At 41.1% G+C, this 24,030-nt stretch overlaps 1 protein-coding gene across 1 annotated transcript in view; it reads left to right on the top strand.

Moving 5' to 3' along the window:
* The window catches only part of reps2 (RALBP1 associated Eps domain containing 2), a 163,380-nt gene that overhangs the window by 59,721 nt on the left and 79,629 nt on the right, over positions 1 to 24,030 (top strand). The window contains 3 exon segments of the mRNA XM_052014187.1: positions 2,469 to 2,620; positions 5,725 to 5,784; positions 12,382 to 12,502. Of these exon segments, the coding sequence (XP_051870147.1) occupies positions 2,469 to 2,620; positions 5,725 to 5,784; positions 12,382 to 12,502 (333 nt within the window).

Genomic DNA, 24,030 nt, shown 5'->3' with positions numbered 1-24,030 from the left:
GTACAGAGTGCATTGATGTAGTACAGGTAAAAACAATAACAGTACAGAGTAAAGTGTCACAGCTACAGAGAGAGTGCAGTGCAATAAGGTGCAAGGTCACAACAAGGTAGATCGTGAGGTTGGACTGATTAGGGACAGCCAGCATGGCTTTGTGAAGGAAAGATCTTGCCTCACAAGCCTGATAGAGTTCTTTGAGGAGGTGACCAGGAAGATTGATGAGGGCAGTGTGGTGGATCTGGTTTACATGGATTTTAGTAAGGCATTTGATAAGGTTCCTCATGGTAGGCTTCTTCAGAAGGTCAGAGGCCAAGGGATCCAAGGAAGCTTGGCTGTGTGGATTAGGAATTGGCTTGCATGTAGAAAGCAGAGGGTTGTGGTGGAAGGAGTGCCCTCGGATTGGAAGGCAGTGACTAGTGGTGTCCCGCAGGGATCGGTTCTGGGACCTCTACTTTTTGTGATATTTATAGATGACTTAGATGAGGGGGTGGAGGGCTGGGTTAGTAAGTTTGCGGACGACACTAAGATAGGCGGTGTTGTGGATAATGTGGAGGGCTGTCGGAGCTTACAGAGGGATATTGATAGGATGCAGAGCTGGGCTGAGAAGTGGCAGATGGAGTTCAATCCAGAGAAGTGTGAGGTGGTACACTTTGGAAGGACAAACTCCAGGGCAGAGTACAGGGTAAACGGCAAGGTACTTGGCAGTGTGGAGGAGCAGAGGGATCTGGGGGTTCATATTCACAGTTCGTTGAAAGTTGCCTCACAGGTGGAAAGAGCAGTTAAGAAGGCCAATGGGATGCTGGCTTTCATAAATCGCGGGACTGAGTTTAAGAGCCGCGAGGTTATGATGCGCTTTACAAAACTCTAGTTAGGCCACATTTAGAGTACTGTGTTCAGTTCTGGTCGCCTCATTATAGGAAGGATGTGGAGGCATTGGAGAGGGTGCAGAGGAGATTTACCAGGATGCTGCCTGGATTGGAGGGTATTGAATATGAGGAGAGGCTTAAGGTGCTAGGGCTTTATTCACTGGAAAGGAGGAGGATGAGAGGAGACATGATAGATGTATATAAAATATTGAGAGGAATAGATAGAGTAGACAGTCAGCGCCTCCTTCCCAGGGCACCAATGCTCAAGACGAGAGGTCATGGCTTTAAGGTTATGGGTGGGAGGTTCAGGGGAGATGTCAGAGGGAGGTTTTTCACCCAAAGAGTGGTTGGTGCATGGAATGCACTGCCTGGGGTGGTGGTGGAGGCAGATACATTGAACAGGTTCAAGAGCTTGTTGGATAGGCATATGGAGGAGTGTGGGATGGGGGGATATGCGGGAGGAAGGGGTTAGGTAGTGTGAGAGTGGTCTGATGGACGGCATGACACAGTGGGCCGAAGGGCCTGTTTTGTGCTGTATGGTTCTATGGTTCTATGGTGAGGTCATAGTCCACCTCATTGTATAAGGGAACCATTCAATAGTCTTATCACAGTGGGGTAGAAGCTGTCCTTAAGTCTGGTGGTACGTGCCCTCAGGCTCCTGTATCTTCTGCCTGATGGGAGAGGGGAGAAGAGAGGATGACCCAGGTGGATGGGGTCTTTGATTACGCTGGCTGCTTCACCAAGACAACGAGAAGTAAAGACAGAGTCCAAGGAGGGGAGGCTGGTGTCCGTGATGCACTGGGCTGTGTCCACAACTCTCTGCAGTTTCTTGCAGTCCTGGGCAGAGCAGTTGCCACACCAAGCTATGATGCATCCAGATAGGATGCTTTCTGTGGTGCACTGATAAAAGTTGGTGAGTGTCAAAGGGGACAAACCGAAATTCTTTAACCTCCTGAGGAAATAGAGGCGCTGGTGAGCTTTCTTGGCCGTAGCATCTACGTGATTTGACCAGGACAGGCTGTTGGTGATGTTCACTCCCAGGAACTTGAAGCTCTCAACCCTCTCGACCTCAGCACCATTGATGTAGACAGGTGCATGTACACCGCCCCCTTTCCTGAAGTCAATGACCAGCTCTTTTGTTGACATTGAGGGCAAGGTTGTTGTCATGACACCATTCCACTAAGCTCTCTATCTCCTTTTTGTACTCTGACTAATTGCTGTTTGAGATACGGCCTACAACGGTGGTATCATCTGCAAACTTGTAGATAGAGTTAGAGCAGAATTTGGCCACACAGTCATGAGTGTATAGGGAGTAGAGTAGAGGGCTGAGGACACAGCCTTGTGGGGCACTATTGTTGAGGATTATCGTGCTGGAGGTATTGCTGCCTATCCTCACTGATTATGGTCTGTTGGTTAGAATGCATGGCAGTGAGAGGAATAAACCAGCTGAAAATAACCTTGATAATAGAAGTTCAAATCAACTATCAACCTCAAACCTTGCTCATTGAATTTTAAATTCATCGGAATACTGGAAATGTTAAACTTGTGTATATTAGAAATACTGCTTCTTGCCAACTGAATTATTGTTTTTTTAAACCCATTCAGAATTGCCGCTTCCTCAGTTCTTCGCATTGAAGAGTGACAGCGAGACAAAATACAGCAGCCTTTCCCAAAGTGCAGAAGCTCTTGGGCAACTGACTCGTCCAGTCTCATTAATGAACTCCCCTAGAGGCACAGACAATGCAACAGCAAAAACAGTAAGTTCAGATGATCTCGGGGTGGATTAAGGCTGGTGTGGTGGGGAACAAACTTTTACTACACAAAGTGAAAAAAGATTGCCATTATTTACCAACAATGTTAATAGAGGCAGAAACAGAGAAATTTATTTCAGATTAGATTTCTCAGTTTGGTAGAAGTGAGACTTGAATGTACTGAGTGATCTTTTCTCTTCCATGGCTCATTTTGAACTAGGTAATGTAACAGGTAGTGAAACTGCTGAAGTTGTAAGACTGACCCTTACTCTAAGGACTGCAATGTATAAAATGGTCTGCTGCATACTTCCAGATTGAATGGACCAAGAAGTCAGCAAGGATATTTGATTAGCTGAAGACACAGCAAAACTGGATGGAAAAACAAAATTTGGCCTCATTTTTTGTAGAGATTGCTAATATGGTGTTCCTGAGGAGCAGTGTTTGAGTTGATGCCCACACATTGTTTTCCGAAATGAATGTTTCTTAGCATTTATGGAGTAGCACCCCCTGAGGATGTGGAGGAAGAGAAATTTGAAAAAAAATTCAAAAATAGAAGAAAAGGTCAAATGATCATAATTCTACATTAACTCATGGATATATTCACTCAGTTCATTCCACAGCTGCTCTGGAAGAGATATAACGTTTTACCACAGAGGGAGATTTGAGTCTCGCATGTTTCAGCATTACTCTGACTAGGTCCAATAACGGTCTCAAGGAATTTAACCACTGAAATGTAGAATGTACCATAGAATTTGGACGGTTCTTGGAATAGAGAAGTTGAGAGTTGATTCAGCTGCAATGCAGGTAGTGAAAATAGAGAGGAAAATGTCCCCATTTGCAGAGTACACAGATTTGAAGATCAGGGGTGATATGAGCAAATGTATCTTACTCAGCAATTATCTGGACTGCATTGTCCTAAAGTACGATGGATGCAGACTTAGTTGCGACTTTCACAAGCATTCATTTTGTAGAGTACTCAGCCCTAAGACTGCTCATCAGGAATGCCACACTAATACTTTCCACACAAACCGAAGCCAAACTTTATCTTTCCGTCTAGTTTTGTTGTGTCCTCATCTAGATGAATATCCTTGCTGACTTCTTGGGCCATTCTATCTGGAAGTATACAGCAGACCATTCTATAAACTACATACCTTAGATAAAGGTTCATTCATATACCTTCATCAGTTTCACTAGTCGAGTTAAGTTACCTAGTGCGAGAAAAGTCATGGAAGAGAAGAGATCACCTGGTATATTCAAGTCTCACCCTTACCAGATTACCTTCCAAATCAAGAAATCTCATTTGGATTATAATTCCTCTGTTTCTATCTCCATTAATGTACTTGGTAAATTGTGGCAATTATTTCTCTCAAGGGATTTGGATGAATATTTGGAGGGCATTGGGAAAAGAGGAGGGGAATGGCTCCAACTGGATTGATCTAGAAAGAGCCACACAGACTCAATTTGTGGACAGGTTGCCTCTAGTGCTGCAGTGATTAAATGGGCTTGTTATAGCACACAATCCATTATGATCATTCCCAGGTCTTTCTTTATAATTTTGAGAACAAATCAAATGTTTCCTCAACCGTCCCTACACTAATAAGAATAGTTCCAGCTTCTCCACTCTTTTCATGTAATTGCCACACATGCAATTACTGGAACCATTTGAGTAAATCTTCTCTACTACTTTTAAGGGCTTCACATCCTTCCTAAATGGTGCCTGAAATTGAACACGGTATTCCAATTGTGGAATCAATGCTGTAAAAAGGTCCTGTTGGAATTTATTTGCTTTTATACTCTACCTCTATTTAAAAGTTCAGGTTCTCGTATGCTTTTTTTTTAAATCACTTTTTCAATCTGTATTCTCACCTTCAAAGATTTCTGCATATGTTCTCCCAGTTCTCTCCACACCACTTAGAATTTTGCCCATTATATTATGTTGCCTAATGCATTTTTCCTTTGAAAACTGTATCCCTTTTCACTTCTCTGCATTATATTTAATCTGCCAAATATCCGCCTTTTCCACCAATCTGTCTGTATCCTCCTCATAACAGTATCCTCACTGTTTACCATGTTTCCAAGTTTTGTGTTCTCTGCAAGTTTGAAATTGTACTTTGTATACCAGAATCCAGATCATTAATATATATCGGGAGGATAGTGGTCCACATGCTGGCCTTTGGGGAAACACCACTGCATACTTTTCCTCTAGCCTTTTGCAGCTATCCTGTTTCCTATCGCTTACCTGTTATCGCATCCATGGCTGCCACTACCTGCTTTATTCCATAGACTTTAATTTTGTAGACCAGATGATCATGTTTTTCAAAGTCCAATTACATTGCCTCAACTGTGTTGCACCCAGCCACTATTACTTCATAAATAACTCAATTAAGTTTGTTAAACATATCCAGCAATTCTATGCTGGCTTTTCTTTTATTAATCTGCACTTGTCCAAGTGACTATTTTTGTCCCAGATTATCATTTCCAGCAGCTGTAGTTAGATTGACCTTTAGTTGCTGGTTTCTCCTTGCATCCTTTTTGAAAAAAACAATACAACATTTGTAGTCTAGTTCATTGATACTTATGCCTTCTAAGGAAGATCAGAAGATTATGGCTTGTAGCTCCTCTCAATTTCCACTTTTAACTACCCTCAATAATCTTGGATGCATCCCATCCTGACCCCATAACTTAACAGAAAATACTTAAAGAAATTATGTTCTTTTTATCCATTTTTAGCCAATCTAGTGTCTTTATCTACCTTCACTTTCACTGTGGCAGCATCGTGATCAGGATGACTGAAAAATATCTACTGAGTACTTGTATAGATTAAACCTGAAAATGCTGGAGATACAGTAAAACTCCAATTATCAAGCACCTGATTGTCCAGAAACCCTGATGGTCTGGCATCTGCCTTGCTCATTAGTTGGAAACATGAGTCAAGTCCAGAGTAAAAGTAGGATGTGCAGCCAGAGCTGAGGGCCTGGAGTGTGGCTGCACTGTGGCTCAAACTGTGGGTGAGGTGTGTAGCTGGAGCCACAATTGGAGTCCAGAATACCAGGGGTCAGGAACATTTTGTAGATTTGTAGTGTTGGATCTGGTTATTTTCGAATCCACAGGTTCTTTCAGGAGTCCAGGAAGGAGCTACATATTCACCTGATGGACGAACCAATAAGCTAGTAAGTGGGCATTCCTTGTGCAGCCACTTGAGGTGTATTAAACACTATATTTATTAAAAAAAACTAATTAAAACAGTCGAATTCAACAGCAGTCAAGAGTCAGGGTGTAGAGTGCTTATAATGTATATTTCCCACTCCCTTTAAACTCACTGGGTTCACTGGAAAATGTATTATACTACGAGGTAACATGTTTAAAAGTAAGTGAAATGAAAGTGTGTTTGGGTATTAACAGGAATAAAATGCAATAGTCCAGAAAATCAGCCAGTGTGGCACCACCAAAATCCCAAGGGAGGTGGATTATTGGAGTTTTACCATACTTAGCAGGCTAGCCAGCATCTGTGGAGGGAGAAACAGCATTAATGTTATGGATCAATAACCTGTCATCAGACCTAAAACATTAACTCTCTTTCTCTCTGCAAGTACTGCCTGTCCAGCTGAATTTCCCAGCTCCTTCTGTTGTTTCAGGTTTCCAGCATCTGCAGCTTTTTAGCTTTGAGATTACTTTTGTTATTTGGTAATCATGCTCTTTTTCTCTACATTTTAATCTTTGTTACCTCCTCCTGCACCTTTTCTAATTAGCTATAAATAGAGTACTCTTGGAATCCATTTTCTGTTAGCTTTGTTCACCCTCATACTCTTACTTTCTCCACCTCAGTGAGCCATACAGCATGGAAACAGGCCCTTTGGCCTACTGAATCCATGCCGATTATCAAGCACCCATTTCATACTCCCCACATTCCCATCAACACTCCCCCAGATTCTACCATTCACCTGCACACTGTGGGGGCAATCTACAATAATCCACCAATCCACGTGTCTTTTAGGACATAGGAGGGAACCCACACAGTCACAGGGAGAACATGCAAACTCTACACAGATAGCACTGGAATCAGGATTGAACCCAGGTCACTGGAGCTGCGAGGCAGCAGCTCAACAAACTGCACCAGTTTCTCTCCTTAACCTTTTACTAACTGGCAGAATCTCACTTGTATTATCACCTTGACATGACATAAACTACCTGACCACCTCTTTCAGATGGGTGTTGGTCTTGCAGCTCACCAGTCTTATTTTACTGTGCTTCAAGTCTTTATGCAAACACACTCTAAAGTTACCCAAAACCACCTTGTATTTTCTTGTAGTTTAAGCTCACCTAAGCTATACAATTTCTTGCTTTGGTGCTGTCTGTGTGTCTGAATCTTTTGTGCATCTTATTCTCCTTTCTGATTGACAAATTATCTAAAATTAAAATTGCAATGGGAGGACACTAATTTTTACCACTTTAGAATAAAGATAATAATAACCCATAATGTGTATATTTTTATAAAATGCATGTATTTAATACAACTTGTGCTTCATTACCAATGGATTTAATATAAAGAAGGCATTAGTATTAAATGTCAACAAAAACCAGATGGCTTGCTGTATGTTTAGTTTTATAGAATGTGAAACACTGTGGATAGAGAAATAGTTTATTTCATCACACACTCACTATGGTCTTGCTCATTGCTAGGCCATACTGCTGCTTTGCTGGAAGATTGTACATCCTTCTATACTGGAAAGCTTAGTAAATAAAAGAAAAACAAAATTCATGAAATGAAATCAGCGCAGAGAGCTTGTGAGAACCCAGAGATCCTGGGAAGCCACTGGCAGGCCCAAGGTCAAGCAGCTGCCAAATGAATTTGAACTAATAGCTTCACTCTTGAGCTACTTAGAAACATATGAGGACAGTTTTCTCAGTGATATCTTGGCTTGATGTACAGTTTTAAGGGGACTGATGTATCAAAAGAAGTAACAGTGAATCAGTTAAATAAAAATTAGGAGTGCTTTGAATTAAAAGAAGTCTCCCTTTAGACTTTCCTTCCCCTTCAGTTAAATGACTCATTTGTTGTCATTGGCAGACTTCTATTCATTTTTAAATTGGATGCTGATTGGTGATAGAATGAAACGGAAGAGCCCTGTACAGCTCATCTGGTGAATGCACTGCGTGATATGCGATTGAGCTACTTGCTACAGAAAGTTCCCAGGTTCAGCTCTTGTTTAGTAGTAAGTTGACTGCGCAACTGAAGTCCTAACGCAATTGTCGGCTTTAAGCTTTTTTTGGGTTAGAGTCATAATGATGTACAGCATGAGAACAGGTCCTTTGGCTCACTGTGCCGAAGCTGACCATCACCAGTAATCCCACTTGCCTGCATTAATTCCATGTCCCAGAATACCCTGCTCATTCAAGTACCTGTCCTGATGCCTGTTAGATGTTGTTACTGTTCCTACCTCCACCACCTCCTCTGGCAGCTCATTACAGTTATCAACTACTCTGTGTGAAAAATTTACCCCTCGTATCCCCTTTAAACCTCCTCCTCACCTTAACCTGATGCCATCTAGTTAGACACTGAGTCAGATTTATTATCACTGACTTAAATGATGTGAAAATTGTTATTTTGTGGCAGCAGTACAGTACAAAGGCATAAAATTACTATAAATTACAAAAATAAATAGTGCAAAACAAAAGGAAGTAATGTTTATGGAGTGTTCAGAAATCAGATGGCGGAGGGGAAGAAGCTATTTCTGAATCACTGAGTGTGGGTCTTCAGGCTCCTGTACCTCCTCCCTGATGATAGTAACAAGAAGAGGGCATGTCCCAGATGGCAAGGGTCCTTAGTGATGGATGCCGACTTCTTGTGGCACCACCTCTTGAAGATGTCCTCGATGGTGGGGAGGGTTGTGCCCATGATGGAGCTGGCTGAGTCTACAAACCCTCTGCAGTCTCTTGCAATCCTGTGCATTGCAGCCTCTGTACCAGGTGGTGATGTAACCAGTCAGAATGGTCTCCACCATACATCTCTAGAAATTTGTAAGAGTCTTTGATGATGTACCAAATCTCCTCAAACTCCTAATGAGCTAGAGCCACTGGCGTGCCTTCTTCATTATTGCATCAATGTGTTGGGCCCAGGATAAATCCTCTGAGATGTTGATGCCCAGGAACTTGAAGCTGCTCATCCTTTCCAATGCTGACCCTTCAATGAAGACTGGTGTGTGTTCACCCGACTTCCCCATTTTGAAGTCCACAATTAATTCCTTGATCTTGCTGACACTTAGTGCAAGGTTGTTGCTATGACACCACTCAACCAGCTGATCTGTCTCACTCCCGTATGCCACCTCATCGTCATCTGAGATTTTTCCAACAACAGTGGTGTCATTAGTGAATTCATAGATGATGTTTGAGCTGTGCTTTGCCACACAGTCATAGTGTAGAGAGAGTAGAGCAATGGGCTAAGCATGCATCCTTGAGGTGTGCCTGTGTTGATTGTCAGCGAGAAGGAGATGTTATTACCGATCCACACAGACTGTGGTCTACCAATAAGGAAGTTGAGGATCCAGTTGAAGAGGGGGGGTACAGAGGCCCAGGTTTTGAAGCTTGGTGATTAATACTGAGGGTTTGATGGCATTGAATGCCAGGCTGTAATCAATAAACAGCAGCCTGACATATATTTTGCGGTTGTCTAAGTGCTCCAAAGCAGAGCGGAGAACCAGTGAGATTGCATCTGCTGTAGACCTGTTGTGGTGGTGGGCAAATTGCAGTGGGTGCAGGTCCTTGTTCAGGCAGGAGTTAATTCTAGCCATGACCAACTTCTCAAAGCACTTCATCATAGTAAATGTGAGTCCAACTGGGTGATGGTCATTGAGGCAGCTCATCCTGCTCTTCTTGGGCACCGGTATGATTGCTGCCCTTTTGAAGCAGGTGGCAACCTCAGACTGCAGCATTGAGAGGTTGAAGATGTCCTTGAACACTCCAGCCAGTTGGTCGGCTGGTTATCAGTACCTGGCCAGGTACACTGTGGGAGCCTGACGCCTTGCGAGGATTCACCCTCTTGAAGGATGTTCTGATGTCGGCCTCTGAGACAGAGATCACGAGGTCACCAGAAGCTGTGGGGATTCGCACAGGTGAAGTGTTATTCTCCCTTTTGAAGCGTTCATAAAAGGCATTGAGCTCCTACCATGGGAAACGGGCACTGGCTATCTACCCTATCTAGGTCTTTCATAATTTTATATACTGTACCTTTACCATGTCACCTCTCAGCCTCTTTCACTCCAGGGAAAACAGACCCGGCCTATCCAATCTCTCCTGATCATTAAAGCTCTCCAATCCAAGCAACATCCTTGTGAATCTTTTCTGCACCTTCTCTGGCTTAATCACATCCTTGCTGTTGTGTGGTGACCAGAACTGCACATAATACTCCATTGCGGCTGAATCAACATTTTGAACAACTGTAACATGGCGTCCCAACTCTTAAAGTAAATGCCTCGGCCGATGAAGGAAAGCTTGCCATGTGCCTTCATCACCAAGAAACAAGCTGCTGGAGGAACTCAGAGGGTCAAGCAGCATGCGTGGAGGCAGAAGGATCATTGACATTTTTGGTTGAGACCCTGCCATAGGACTCCTTCAGGCCTTCCTCACCACCTTGTCTACCTCTGTTGCCATTTGTTTAGGCCCTGCCATACATTGTGTATGTCCTGTCCTGGTTTAACTTGCCAAAATGCATCGCCACACTTGTCCAAGTAAAATTCCATATGCCATTTCCCTGTCCACTTTCCCAGTTGACTTGGATCCTGTTGTAATCTTAGTCAACATTCTTCACTGTCCATTATACCACCAATTTTGGTGTCATCTGCAAACTTACCAATCATGACATCTACATTCTCATCCAAATCATTAATATATAACAAACAACACAGGATCCAGCACTGATCCCTGTGGTGCACCACTGCTCACAGGTCTCCAATTTGAAAAACAACCCTCCACCACCACCCTTTGTTTCCTACCACCAAGCCAATTCTGTATCCAATTTTCTAACTCACCCTGGATCCCATGTGTTCTAACATTCCAGATCAGCCTCCCATGTGGGACTTTGTCAAAGGCCTTGCTAAAGACCATGTAGACATTGTCTGCCACCATGCCCTCATCAGTCCTCTTGGTCACCTCTTCAAAGAAAACTAAATCAGATATGTGAAACATGATTTCCCATGCACAAAGCCATGCTGATGATCCCTGATAGTCCTTTCCAAATGCAAATAAATATTGTCCTTCAGAATCCCTTCCAATAACTTTCCCACCACTGATGTAAGGTTCACTGGCCTGTAGCTCCCTGGCTTATCCTTGCTGCCCTTCTTAAATAAAGGCACACCAGCTATCCTCCAGTCTCCCAGCACCTCACCTGTGAATAATAAAGATACAAAATTCTCTGCTGATGCCCCAGCAACCTTCCTTCCTGCTTCCCATTACGTCTTAGGATACACCTGGTCAGACCCCGGGGATTTAACCACCTTTATGCATTTCAAGTTAGGGAGGAGAAGACTTAGGATGAGGTTTGCACTTGATTTCCCATCAGTTTATTAGCAATTTTCTGTGAAGAATCAATCAACATCATTGTGTGTGTGTACACACACACACACACACACATACATATATATATATATATATATATATATATATATATATATATATATATATACAGACACACACACACACACACACACACACATATTCTGGATATATATCACCATTCACAGTACAAGATCTGTCAATGTATTTGTTGGCAGGATTTACATCAGCATGGCAACAGGCTTTCTTGCATGTAGATTCCATGAGCAATAAGCCCAAGAGATTTGTGCACAAGTTCTAACCCCATGGTGTCCAAAAGTGGGAAGGCTGTAAACTATGACCACTCCCCAGAATGGCTTTGCAGAAGCATCACGTCTCAGTGCACCCCTTAGCCAATTGTCCTGCATCTTAGAAAATGCCAGTCTGCAGCATTCAGTTGTGGAGAACTCCTTGCGCTAGAAGACCAGCAGGTTTTGGAAAGAGCAGACAACCAGGTTCTTCCCCACGATTGAGAGGAAGCACCCTTCCCACAATCACAGTTTCTACTTCATGGCTGAAATGTCCCACCCAGTCACCAAGGAGGAGGTACAGGTACTTATAATTGGTTGAGTATTAACAGGATGTGCCATCATCTGCCACATTTAATTGACTTGGAAAAGGCATTTCAAGAAGTGGTGGGCAAGGAAAGGCAAAGTAAAACGTAGATGCAGGTGACTTCAAAAATGTTTGTATGCTACTTATGGTGATAGACTTTCAGCCCTTCCTGGTGTGCCAACCCCTTGGTGGTGTTCATAACCTGCAGGTATCTTCCTCAAGTAATCAGTAGCCAATAACCTTGAACTTGTATGATGATGGAAAATGTCGCCATGTAGGTAAGTTCATTCCTGTATAGAGCTATGTTTTTGTATATAACCGCACACTTTTCAGCAGCATCTGAATAATCTTTATGCCCATTGTTCCAAATGGAATGAGACACCAGCACCAATTTCCGAAGTCAGCAGAGTGCACAGTACATGCCTCTTACCTAATTTATACCTCAAGTCTATTTTCCCTTTTGTCTCCGAGTATACTTGCAGTGGATGAGGAATGAAATAGATTGTAGATGTATGTTTTTTGACATGATCATTGAGACAGTTAGCCATGGTTTCCTCCACCTGTTGGCTGAAATATGAGCATGCGCTGCTGCTGGACTGAAATATCATTGTGTTCTGTTGAAACAGGAGCCTGTGACAGCAGCTGCTTTGCCCTTCACTTCTCCTCCTCCTTCACCTTCATACCAGAAAAATCAAGCAGTGAGCCGAGATGGGAGACAAAGAGTTGCCTTTGATCAGAATAATGCAGGTATGTTAAAACCACAGATTTGTTTTTGCATTTGAATTGATGAAATATTTCAGATTGATCAAATGGCAAAGTGAGTACATTTTTTTCCCTTTGGTCTAAAGCCCAGCTGTAAAATGAGTGCACCCAGAATAACACCCTAAACTCTTGAGGAAAGTTATTCACATATTTCTGTTGATTTGTATTGTTGGTGGCAAAAGATAATTAAATTCACCTCAGTCCCCAACCCAATTTCAATTATTCTAAATAATGAGAATTAAAATGAAATTACAACTGAATTTGTTTGCATCAGTCATTCGTTTTAAATCTCTCACTGATTGAATGTGTCTTTGAAGTATCAATCGTAAATCACTGGTACACAGTCCTGTGACTAAAGTTGATCAAAGGCAGAAGATGCATGCCATTATACTAAGCAAATCGTCCTGACCTGGATAAAGCACTGTGCAGGGACAACACAGAACTGCAGGGCCTGTGGACTCAGGTTGGGTAACTAGGAACATGCAGAACATGAGAAACATCTCCCAGTACCTGAGTTTTAATGTCGATTCCTCTGTGTGGAAATGACTCATGGCTTGCTAAATAAAGACCTCATTCAATGGAAGCAAGAAGCTGTTTCTTAGAAGGCAATAAAATGGAATGTAGTTAATGGCCAAATGATCTATTTTGCTCAAATGGAAGGATCCAATACCCCCTACTACTTTTCGATGGTTCTCTCAAACTATATCATGTTTAAACTTGGAAAAAATTAGGAGTGGTACTGTTGATCCTTCACTTAAATTTGAAGATATTTGGAGTCCATTTATTCAATACTTTCATATGATATAGATCCCTTTTCAATAACTTTTTAATTTAGAGGAACAGGGTTGACGACATAATATTGCTCTGTTTCTGTTGAGGAATTTCAGTCCAGTTTTTTTCTTTTTTTTAAATTTTCTTTTTAGTTTGGTTTGATATTATTTACAATTTTTTATTGATTTGGGGATTTTTTTCTTTTCCTTTATATGCACAATAAATCTTTTTCTTTCCTTTCTTTTATACTATATTCATCTACTAAGAGATCGTGAGATCTAAAGATTTTTTTTATATTCTTTATGATTATCTATGCCATGATTGTTCTCTTGATTTCTTTGTATTACATGTACAATCATCGATGTTATATCTTAATCTGTATTAATTTGGAAACTAATAAAAAGATTGAAAAAGGAATGTAGAACTTAATTCTTTCTAAGGAAACACAAATGCAATTGAGCACTGTATCTTCACATGGATAAGGTTACTTATGGTGTACAAAACGTAGTTCCCCATTACTGCTCAATATGTTGACCTTACTGACATTATGCATCCATGGAGTCCAGGTTATTTAATTTTAAAATATTTCTTAATGAAAATCCAACTACATTGTTAATCTTAGTGACAGGACGAATTTAAAATCTATTTCACCTAATAAATGTAGAAAACACTATAATTTGTGTATCAGAGTGAACAAGTATTTAGCACAAAACAGTTATCTGGGCAACACTCGCATTATATAAATTCCTTGCAAAGTCTGGTTTTATTTCTAATTTTCATTATTACTGTTTAATTAATTTGACAGGTGGTTTATATCAAACAACCATTTTGAATTCACTACAGGATTCCATTTCAAATGGAACTTGTGCTTCGACCTGTCACTCAGATCAGTGTGTATACAAAAGTGATATGGAATAAATTTCAGATGGACATAATACAATGTGAAACTAAATAGGGAGCACATCAGGGTTATTTTACGTGGGAGTAATGAAATAGAATTAGAATAGGTAGGTCCATTTAATGAAATAATATCACCCTAAGTGTAATGAGCTGAATTGCCATTACTTCCACTGAAAATTCCTTGAAGCTCTGCATGGGAGAGAAAAGTGACCAGAAAGTTTCCAATAATATTTGGTAACATTGTCAGTTAAAACACAATGAGCAATATGAAATGGAAAGAAAGATGTACAGTATCTGGGACTCATTTCCAGGTTCCTCCATTTTATTTTAACTGCCCCTTCTTGCCTCTGCTGACCATATATTTCCATCTTTTTCTATTTTATGTTTATGCTCTCCTATTCAATATTGTTTCCAGAATGATATAAACATTATAATGTTAAGAGAGTCACATTTGGATTCTTGGAGACACAGGTGACTGCAGATGCTGTAATCTAGAGTGAAAAACAAATTGCTGGAAGAACTCAGCAGGTCAGGTAGTATCTGTGCAGGCAATGGGATATTTTGGGTCTAGACCCTTCATGGTTTCAGCACAAATGTTAGCTTTTTTTTTGCACACTAAGGTCCAATGATTAATTGACCTATGCCATGAAATCTGTTGGCAATGAAAAATTAAAGAAACACTCATTGTGTATCAACAGTCTGAAATATTAATTACATTTCTGCTATGCCTCAGATCTCTCTGATGCATTATTAGACAAACTATTAACATTACGGATAATGTACAAATAGGCCCCTTGATTAACAATGTGAGAATTGAATGTAGAGTGCACAGATCTAAAGCAAAAAAAACTGCAGATACTGGAAAGCTAACATTAAAAAAAACAATGTTGGAAATATTGGACAATGCTGGGGTGCGTAGATGTTGGACTTTAGGAACATTGATGTTAAGTTCAACATACTGCTAAAATTATTGTGAAGCAACCACACTAGAATCTGCTGAATTTGTCACTATCACTGATTTAAAATTTATAGTCCTCTAATTGGTATAAAAATGAATTTCAATACTGTGATATTTACTCAGCTGGAAACCTTGTCAAAAGATTGTTACTTTCTGACCCTTGGTATACATTGGGCTGTAAAAGCTTTTCCTTTAAATCTTCTTTGTTTCAAGCATTAGGGCAAAATACTACAGTTTGCTGAATAAACTGGAACTCTGTAGAACCGCCACAACACAAGGAACATATTCCAATTGATCAGAATAGAGCAAGAAGCAGGTATACGTTGGCATTCAGCTTGAGTTTAAATTTGCTTATTCCTGGAGCCTTTGAAAATTTTGAGGGCAGTATATCCAAACTATTTTGACCTTCTGTGCTTCAGGATGAGAACTTGATTCAAATACAATTACCCACATTGTATAAATTAAGATTTACAACCCTTAGCCTTTATTCTACTCATTAGTAATTTGTGTGCAGAGCTGGAAAATTGTATTCTAGCTGTTAAGGATACTCCAGGTGATATAGATGCCTCTGTGAACTTTGAAATAGATTAGCTCAGTGGTAAATTCCTTGTATACCTTGACCAGAAGTATCAATTCCACCAAATATTGAAAGAAGCACAGATCCAATTAACTTCAGTCATACTGTAAAATCTGAAAATTGTAATGTGCCATATTGGTAATGCATTATTTATTGATTTAGCCCTTAATCTGTACATGCAGACAGAAGTTATGATTTAAGTTCTTTTTTTAAACATAAAAAACATGTATCAGTTAGATATGTCTTCACCTCTTCATGATTGACTGATTTGCTGCAAAGAATATCAGTATATTCTCATATTTGGCTGTCACCGGGACAGGAATAGATACTGAATATTCCTGGATTTCAGTGTTTTATAGGGGAGAAGAGGAGGAGGGGTGGTGTTACTGGTCAGGGATACTATTACAGCTGCAGAAAGGGTGGATAATGTAGCAGGATCCTCTCTAGAGTCAGTATGGGTGGAAGTTAGGAAGAAGAAAGGAGCAGTTACTCTACTGGGAGTTTTCTATAGGCCCCCTGGTTGCAGCAAGGATACTGAGGAGCAGATTGGGAGGCAGATTTTGGAAAGGTGAAAGAATAACAGGGTTGTTATCATGGGAGACTTCAACTTCCCAAATATTGATTGGCATCTGCTTAGTACCAAAGGTTTAGACAGGGCAGAGTTTGTTAAGTGTGTCCAGGACTGATTTCTGTCACAGAATGTTGACAGGCTGACTAGAGGGAATGCCATATTAGATCTAGTGTTAGGTAATGAACCGGGTCAGGTGACAGATCTATCAGTGGGTGAGCATTTGGGGGACAGTGACCACCACTCCATAACCTTTAGCATTGTCATGGACAAGGATAGGAGGAAAGAGGACAGGAAGATATTTAATTGGGGAAGGGCAAATTATGAGGCTGTAAGGCTAGAACTTGCGAGTGTAAATTGGGATGAAATTTTTGAAGGGAAACGTACTATGAAGATTGGTCGTTATTCAGGGATCTCTTGCAGGATGTTAGGGATGAATTTGTCCCAGTGAGGCAGAGGAGGAATGGCAGGGTGAAGGAACCATGGGTGACAAGAGAGGTGGAACATCTAGTTAGGAGGAAGAAGGCAGCATACATAAGGTGTAGGCAGCAAGGATCAGATAGGGCTCATTAGGAATATAGGTTGCAAGGAAGAAACTTAAGAAGGGGCTGAGGAGAGCAAGAAGGGGACACAAAAAGGCCTTGCTGAGTAGGGTTAAAGAAAATCCCAAGGCATTTTTCACTTATGTGAAGAGCAGAAGGATGACGAGAGTAAAGGTAGGACCGATTAGAGACAAAGATGGGAAGATGCGCCTGGAAGCTGTGGAAGTGGGTGAGGTCCTCAATGAACACTTCTCTTCAGTATTCAGGAAGGAGAGGGGCCTTGATGACGCTGAGGACAATGTTGGTAAGGTTAATGTTCTAGAGCATGTTGATATCAAGAGAGAGGATGTGTTGGAGCTGTTAGAAAATATTAGGACAGGTAAGTCCCCGGGCCCTGACCGGATATTCCCCAGGCTGCTCCGTGAAGCGAGGGAGGAGATTGCTGAACCGTTGGCTAGGATCTTTGAGTCCTCATTGTCCACAGGAATGGTACCAGAGGATTGGAGGGTGGCAAATGTCCCCTTATTCAAAAAAGGTAGTAGGGATAGTCCAGGGAATTATAGACCAGTGAGCCTTACGTCTGTGGTGAGCAAACTGTTGGAAAGGATTCTTACAGATAGGATCTATGGGCATTTAGAGAATCGTGGTCTGATCAGGGACAGCCAGCATGGCTTTGTGAAGGGCAGATCATGTCTCACATGATGTATGGGATGTTAGCATTTGTAAGTCATGGGATAGAGTTTAGGAGCTGCGAGGTAATGATGCAGCTCTACAAAACTCTGGTTAGACCACACTTACAGTACTGTATCCAGTTCTGGTCGCCTCATTACAGGAAGGATGTGGAAGCATTGGAAAGGGTGCAGAGGAGATCTACCAGGATGCTGCCTGGTTTGGAGAGTATGCATTATGAGGAGAGACTAAGGGAGCTAGGGCTTTACTCTTTGGAGAGAAGGAGGATGAGTGGAGATATGATAGAGGTGTACAAAATATTAAGAGGAATAGATAAAGTAGACAGCCAGCGCCTCTTTCCCAGGGCACCAATGCTTTAAATTAATGGGTGGGAAGTTGAAGGGAGATATCAGAGGAAGGTTTTTTACCCAGAGAGTGGTTGGGGCATGGACTGCGCTGCCTGGAGCAGTGGTGGAGGCAGGTTCATTGGTCAAATTCAAGAGATTGCTAGATAAGCATATGGAGGAATTTAAAATAGAGGGATATGGGGGAGATAGAGGTTGGATAGTCTTAGGTGAGGTTTAAAGGTCAGTACAACATTGTGGGCTGAAGGGTCTGTATTGTGCTGTACTGTTCTATGATTCTATGAAACCTGTACAAGCAGCATGTTAAGTTCACTAAATTGAAAATCCCCTCTGTCTTGTGAATAGGGCTTGCATTTTTGTTTTTAACTGATTAAAACTCCATGCCCGCAATAAATGACAATCATGCAGAATTTACAATTTTATTCAGTTCGCTTTAAGACTACTGCACTTGGTTTTCAAGTATCATATAGATTAAGGACCAATCCTGTTTGTGGGATGCGGTGGTCAATGCCATTCTGGTGGTTTAAAAGGCAGGAAGAGTGCAACTGTGGACAGAAATGGGGTGACAAACAACCCATGCTTGAGATTACATGAAGGAAAATTATGATTTTGTTGAAGTAATTAAGTAGAGCCAGATGGTCTAGATATTACCAATTTAGTTGTGCTTAGTAGAGATCAAAAGTTGATGCAGCTCTTGAATGAAGTTCTTTTTTACAACCAAAAGTACCCAACATTGCAGGACACGAAAGCTGAAGTACAGAACCAAACTGAACCAAAGCTAAAAGCTGAACAATTCAAGCACTAACTCTGAGTCAGGCAGGAAGGAAACTTAACCTCGAGCTGATCTGCAAAATATGTTTGCATATTGAAATGCAGCACCTGAACAATACAAAGCTTTCCATGTGCTTTAATATGCTATTTTTTCTCTGTCCCCAATCCTCATTCACAGGATTTATAGACTATGGAAAGTTGTCAATAGCTTCAACCATACAACAAGTTTTTATTAATTTACCACCTTCAATATGGTAAAATGTCCCAAGATGTTGGGGAGTTATCAAACAAAACTTGGTACCAGCATATTTAAGCTGTAACAGTATACAAGACAAGTTTTTCACTGTACCTCAGTACATGAACCAATTCCAAAACGAAACTGTTGGTTAAAGAGCTAGGTTTGAACTTAAGCTGTAAAGGAGGAATGACTGGTAGAGACAGAAGTTGGGGGAAGGAATTCTAGCACATAGAGCCTTGGCAACCAAAGGCCCTAATAAAACTGCAAGGCCAGGACTGGAGAAACACAAATATCTCAAAGGCCTGCCAGGCTGAAGGGGATTGTAGAGGTAGGGAAGCATGAGCACAAAAGGATTTGTAAATGAGGATGAGTGTTTCAAAATCATCCTGTTACGTGACCAGGAGCTAGTGTTAGTCATCAAGTGACTGGGACTCGGGTGAGTTCAGACATGGGCAGCAGAGGTTTGGATTACTCCTGAAATGCCGTTGTCTTCCATCTCAAGGCACAATCCATTTGTGTCATTGCGTTGTCAAAGTCCCATAAACTATACTAACACAAAGTGAGGCAAAGAACTCGTAACTGTGTTACATGATCTTGTACTTGGTCATACAGGCCCTTCTGTATTTACAGAATACTATCCTTTGCGATTTATACATGGGAAAATAGCCTGCTTGAGAACATTTATTCACTCTATACCCTGGCAACTTCCAAGAGGATTTGGCAAATGTAGGATCAATTTTATCACTTTACCTCTCCATGCTGATATTTAGCAACTATTTAACTGTGTTGGGAATTGAGTGCGCAGTGAATAAGGCAAGTCTGCTGAATCCTTTAGCAGTGAGATGTTGGAGCAATTTTAGTTCCTCGACTTCATTTCCTTAATGTGGGCCAGTTGCGCAATGGAACCTGGCAGGAAGCATAGAAGATTACAGCGCAGTACAGACCCTTCGGCCCACAATGTTGTGCTGACATTTTATTCTGCCCTAAGATCTATCTAACCCTTCCCTCCCACTTAGCCCTCTATTTTTCTATCATTCATGTGGCTTTCTAAGAATCTCTTAAATGTCCCTAATGTTTCTGCCTCCACTACCTCTGCCGGCCGTGTGTTCCACGCACCCATCACTCTGTGTAAAACAAAAACTTGCTTCTGACATCCCCCCACCCCCATATCTTCCTCCAGTCACCTTAAAATTATGTCCCCTTGTGTTAGCCATTTTCACCCTGGGAAAAAGTCTCTGACTGTCCACTCGATCTATGCCTCCTCTCATCTTGTACACCTCTATCAAGTCACCTCTCATCCTCCTCTCCAAAGAGAAAATCCCTAGCTCGCTCAACTTATCCTCATAAGACATGCTCTCTAATCCAGGCAACATTGTGGTAAATCTCCCCTGCACCCTCTCTAAAGCTTCCACATCCTTCCTATAATGAGGTGACCAGAAATGAACACAATACTCCAAGTGTGTTCTAACCAGAGTTTTATAGAGCTGCAACATTACTCATGGCTCTTGAACTCAATACCCTGACTAATGAAGGCCAACACACCATACGCTTTCTTAACAACCCTATCAACCTGCATGGCAACCTTGAGGGATCTATGGATGTGGACTCCAAGATCCCTCTGTTCCTCCGCACTGCTAAGAGTCCTGCCATTAACCTTGTACTCTGCCTGCAAATTTGATTTTCCAAAGTGTATCACTTTGGAGCAGCAGCTGATCAGTGGGTCAGCTAGGAAAGGAGGTTGGGTCACTGGTCAGAACTAATGGAAAAGTCTCTGGTGGGCTCCACTTTCAGGGGGAATTAGATTTTGGCAATTCTTCACAATCAGAAAAACTGCTTGGAACCCAGAAAAATTCCTTGTGAGGTCCAAAAGAGATTCCTGCTGCTGGCCCAACAAGGAATATCGAATAAAAATACAGCAAAATGCTGCTTTTGAGACTGTTCTGGTCCCAGCTCCCCTCTTCCCATTGACATTCTCTTGGAAGGGAATGGGACACTGACTTCCTTCCCAAATGGTAAAATTGTAGTCGGTGCCTGACATTGCTATCTGTCCCACATCTACATATTTAAGGAAGCATTATGACAAATTCAGGTTGGATTCTTTGCCTCAGAAGAGGTATCAGAATAGTCTGGTTGGCTATCCCAGCCTATTAACTGCCTGCCTGGTTTCTGTTGACCTTGATCTTTAAATTATTATCCCTCAGTAAATGAAAGCAAATTGTGCCATTGAACCATACAAAGCCTCTGTGGAAGACTCAAATTTGGAACACCCACTTGACAAAAATTCACTGCTTCTTTAACAATGTTAAAAACAAAATATGATCCAACCCATATTTGAGCTTATAAGAAACTCTTGGCAAGCATCCCACTTAAAAGGATAATTAAATCCATAAGAATTCTGGTGAAAAGTTTTTAGGAAGGAAACATGAGGAGCAGTGTCAGAATGAAAGCTAACATTGAGCATTTGCACTTCAGGGAACAAGATTTGGATTCCTGTTTTCTTATAGTTATCCATTTATAAACAGAAACTGATTTAGAAAATCCATTTGAATAAAGGATGGTAAAGATTTGTGAAAAGTCTTGGAACTGTGATGCTCTTAAGCAGACATCTGATAGAGAAAACATTGGTACAAAATGAAAGCAATGGTTCCCAGTGACTAAGTACAGGAAATGTATTCAAAAGGGATATGCACTTTAAAGAAAAAATTGACTTTTCTCAGTTCAATCTTTCTAATTTTGACATTGCTGTGCTACTAACAAGTAAAGCTTTGATAATCCAGACACTCGGGACTTTGGTGGAAATTCAGGACTGATGCATGTTATTCATATTAATCCCCCAATATACTTACAATTAGTTTTTAATGATATCACAGAGTATCATAATAAATTCTCCATTGAACGATGAATTTCAGGGGAACACAGGAACCAGAGATCCAGTGGGTCTGGGCAGATGGGAATTTGAGACCCGGTAAGTCTCAGCAGAATGTGGGATTGGTGGGGGTAGGAAGCATGAGAAACATCACCTAGTAAGCCAGATGCCAAACCATCTGGATTTCTGAATGGTTGAATGGCAGATTATCAGAGTTTTACTATTCACATTTTTGGCAGTTATGTTTTGTCTGTAGGAAATTGCCCAGGGGTTTTAACCATGGAGTCTGAGTATGTTTGTGAGGTGGAAAAACACCAGTCAGTCAAAAAAGATGAATTAGAATTACTTTTTGCATTTGTTAGAGGTCACATCTTAGAAATTAAATATATGTCAACCTACATAAGCCAACAGTTGGAAAGGGGTTTAAAGTGACTTAAGATCTGTTTAGTGAATTGTCAGTTGGTGCATCCACTTATTTACAGGCTATGTAGTCTTACAATATGAATAATTACTTCTGCTAAGGAAATAATGCCTGTGGGAAGCCAGCTAAAATAGTTGAGGATTTTCCAAATGTGCTGCTTCAGCTGTTCTGTGGCATACATTACCTTGTTATTACATAGGCTTCCAAAATGAATTCTTGCTTCAATTCTGTGAAGTTGGGAGCTCCTGCAAGGCACAATAATAAAGTGGTAGAAAGTTCTATATTAGTCATTTGAGTCAGGCTGAGACTTCTCAATAATTTGTGAAGGTAATGGACAATTTAATGATTCAGCCTGTTGCTCTTCTGCTCGGAAGGGGAAGTTATTCAGGGTTGATGACACATGCTAGAACAGTCTTGCATGTGGACTCTGAGAGATGGGGTCTGGTAGCCTTTGGAATTGTCCTTAATCACATAGCTCCCACCCCCAAACACCCATTAATGGAAGAATGACCATTGGGCTAAGTAATTGGAAAGTTCTGGCAGTACTTGTCATTGAATTCCCATTGAATCGATATCATGGAAAGAAAATGGTGAAAAATAGATGAAAGCTTGACCTTTGTTTCACGTATATGGTATTATTAAAATAATATAGTCAAAAATATTGGAGTTTTTCTCTGCTGTTAATTAACTGTAACTTCAATGTATTGTATATATGTAATGCAACTATCTACACCTGAGAGGTTGACGTTGATCTCCCAGTGCACCTCTAATGTACACAAAAGCAGAATAGCATCGAAACTGGAAATCTAAAATAAGAACAGAAAATGCTGAAAAGGCTTACTGGTTCCTGCAGCATCAGTGAAGAGAGAAACAGATTTGGTGCTTCAGGTCAATGACCTTTTGTCAATTAAATGGCCGTGATGAAATCTCAAGAGATTCTAATGAAAGGTTATCGACCTGCAGCGTTAACTCTTGCTTAGCTCTCCACAGATGCAGGCTACTCTCCAGAGTATTCCCAGCATTTCCTGTTTGCATTTCCTTTCTTGTGAGTAACTCATTAGAACAGTAAACTAAATGTATGTAAATGCAACTTGTAGCATGTCATACAGACAGTGTGGTTTGCACTGATCTTCTTCATAGTTGAAATAAGGATTCCAATTGATTTCAGTGCTCCTGGGTGCAGGAGGGCTGAAGCATTCTTTCCTTTCCACTGAGCCCTGTGTGTAGACGTGTTGAACAAGGCTGGGATTGAGCTGCATTGTGGTGCTTTATCATTAGGACCAGATAGTTAAGAAAACAATTTTGTGCATAAACCAAAAGAAGTATCAAGAAGAACAAAAAGAGTGTAACTGTTTAAATTTCTAGGGAGCAATGTCGGATTTGAAGGTGACATTGAAATTGGCCAGTTGGTGCATATTGATATTATGAAAATCAAAACAAAAACTGCAGATGCTGGAAATCTAAAACAAAAACAAAAATTGCTGGGAACACTCAGCAGGTCAGGTCGCAAGTGTGGGAAGAGAATCAGAGCCAACGTTTCAGGTCAGAGGCCCATCGTCAGAACTGAAAAGGAGAAAAAAGAAGTTTGTAAAAGAGCAGGGAGGTTGGAGGAGGGGGATGTCTCTGATAGGGTAAAACCAGTGTGACCATGGGTAAGCCGTAAATAAGGTTATCTGGTCAATGAGTGAATGGGAGCAGTTAAAGGGTGAGAACATAGACAAAAGAACTGGTGTTTACCCTGGTTAAATGAAATAGAGTTGACACCAAGGTAAGACAACTGGAGGGGGATAGCTTTTGGCCGGTGCATGTTTGATGCGTATGGAAACCTTTCTTCCTGTGTGGTTTCCAAACCAGGCTACTGAGAAAC

This window comes from Pristis pectinata, chromosome 4 (genome assembly GCF_009764475.1).
Source record: "Pristis pectinata isolate sPriPec2 chromosome 4, sPriPec2.1.pri, whole genome shotgun sequence".
Lineage (NCBI taxonomy): Eukaryota > Metazoa > Chordata > Chondrichthyes > Rhinopristiformes > Pristidae > Pristis > Pristis pectinata.
Note: the sequence above shows the minus strand (reverse complement) of the source record. Positions and strands in the feature narration are given on the sequence as shown.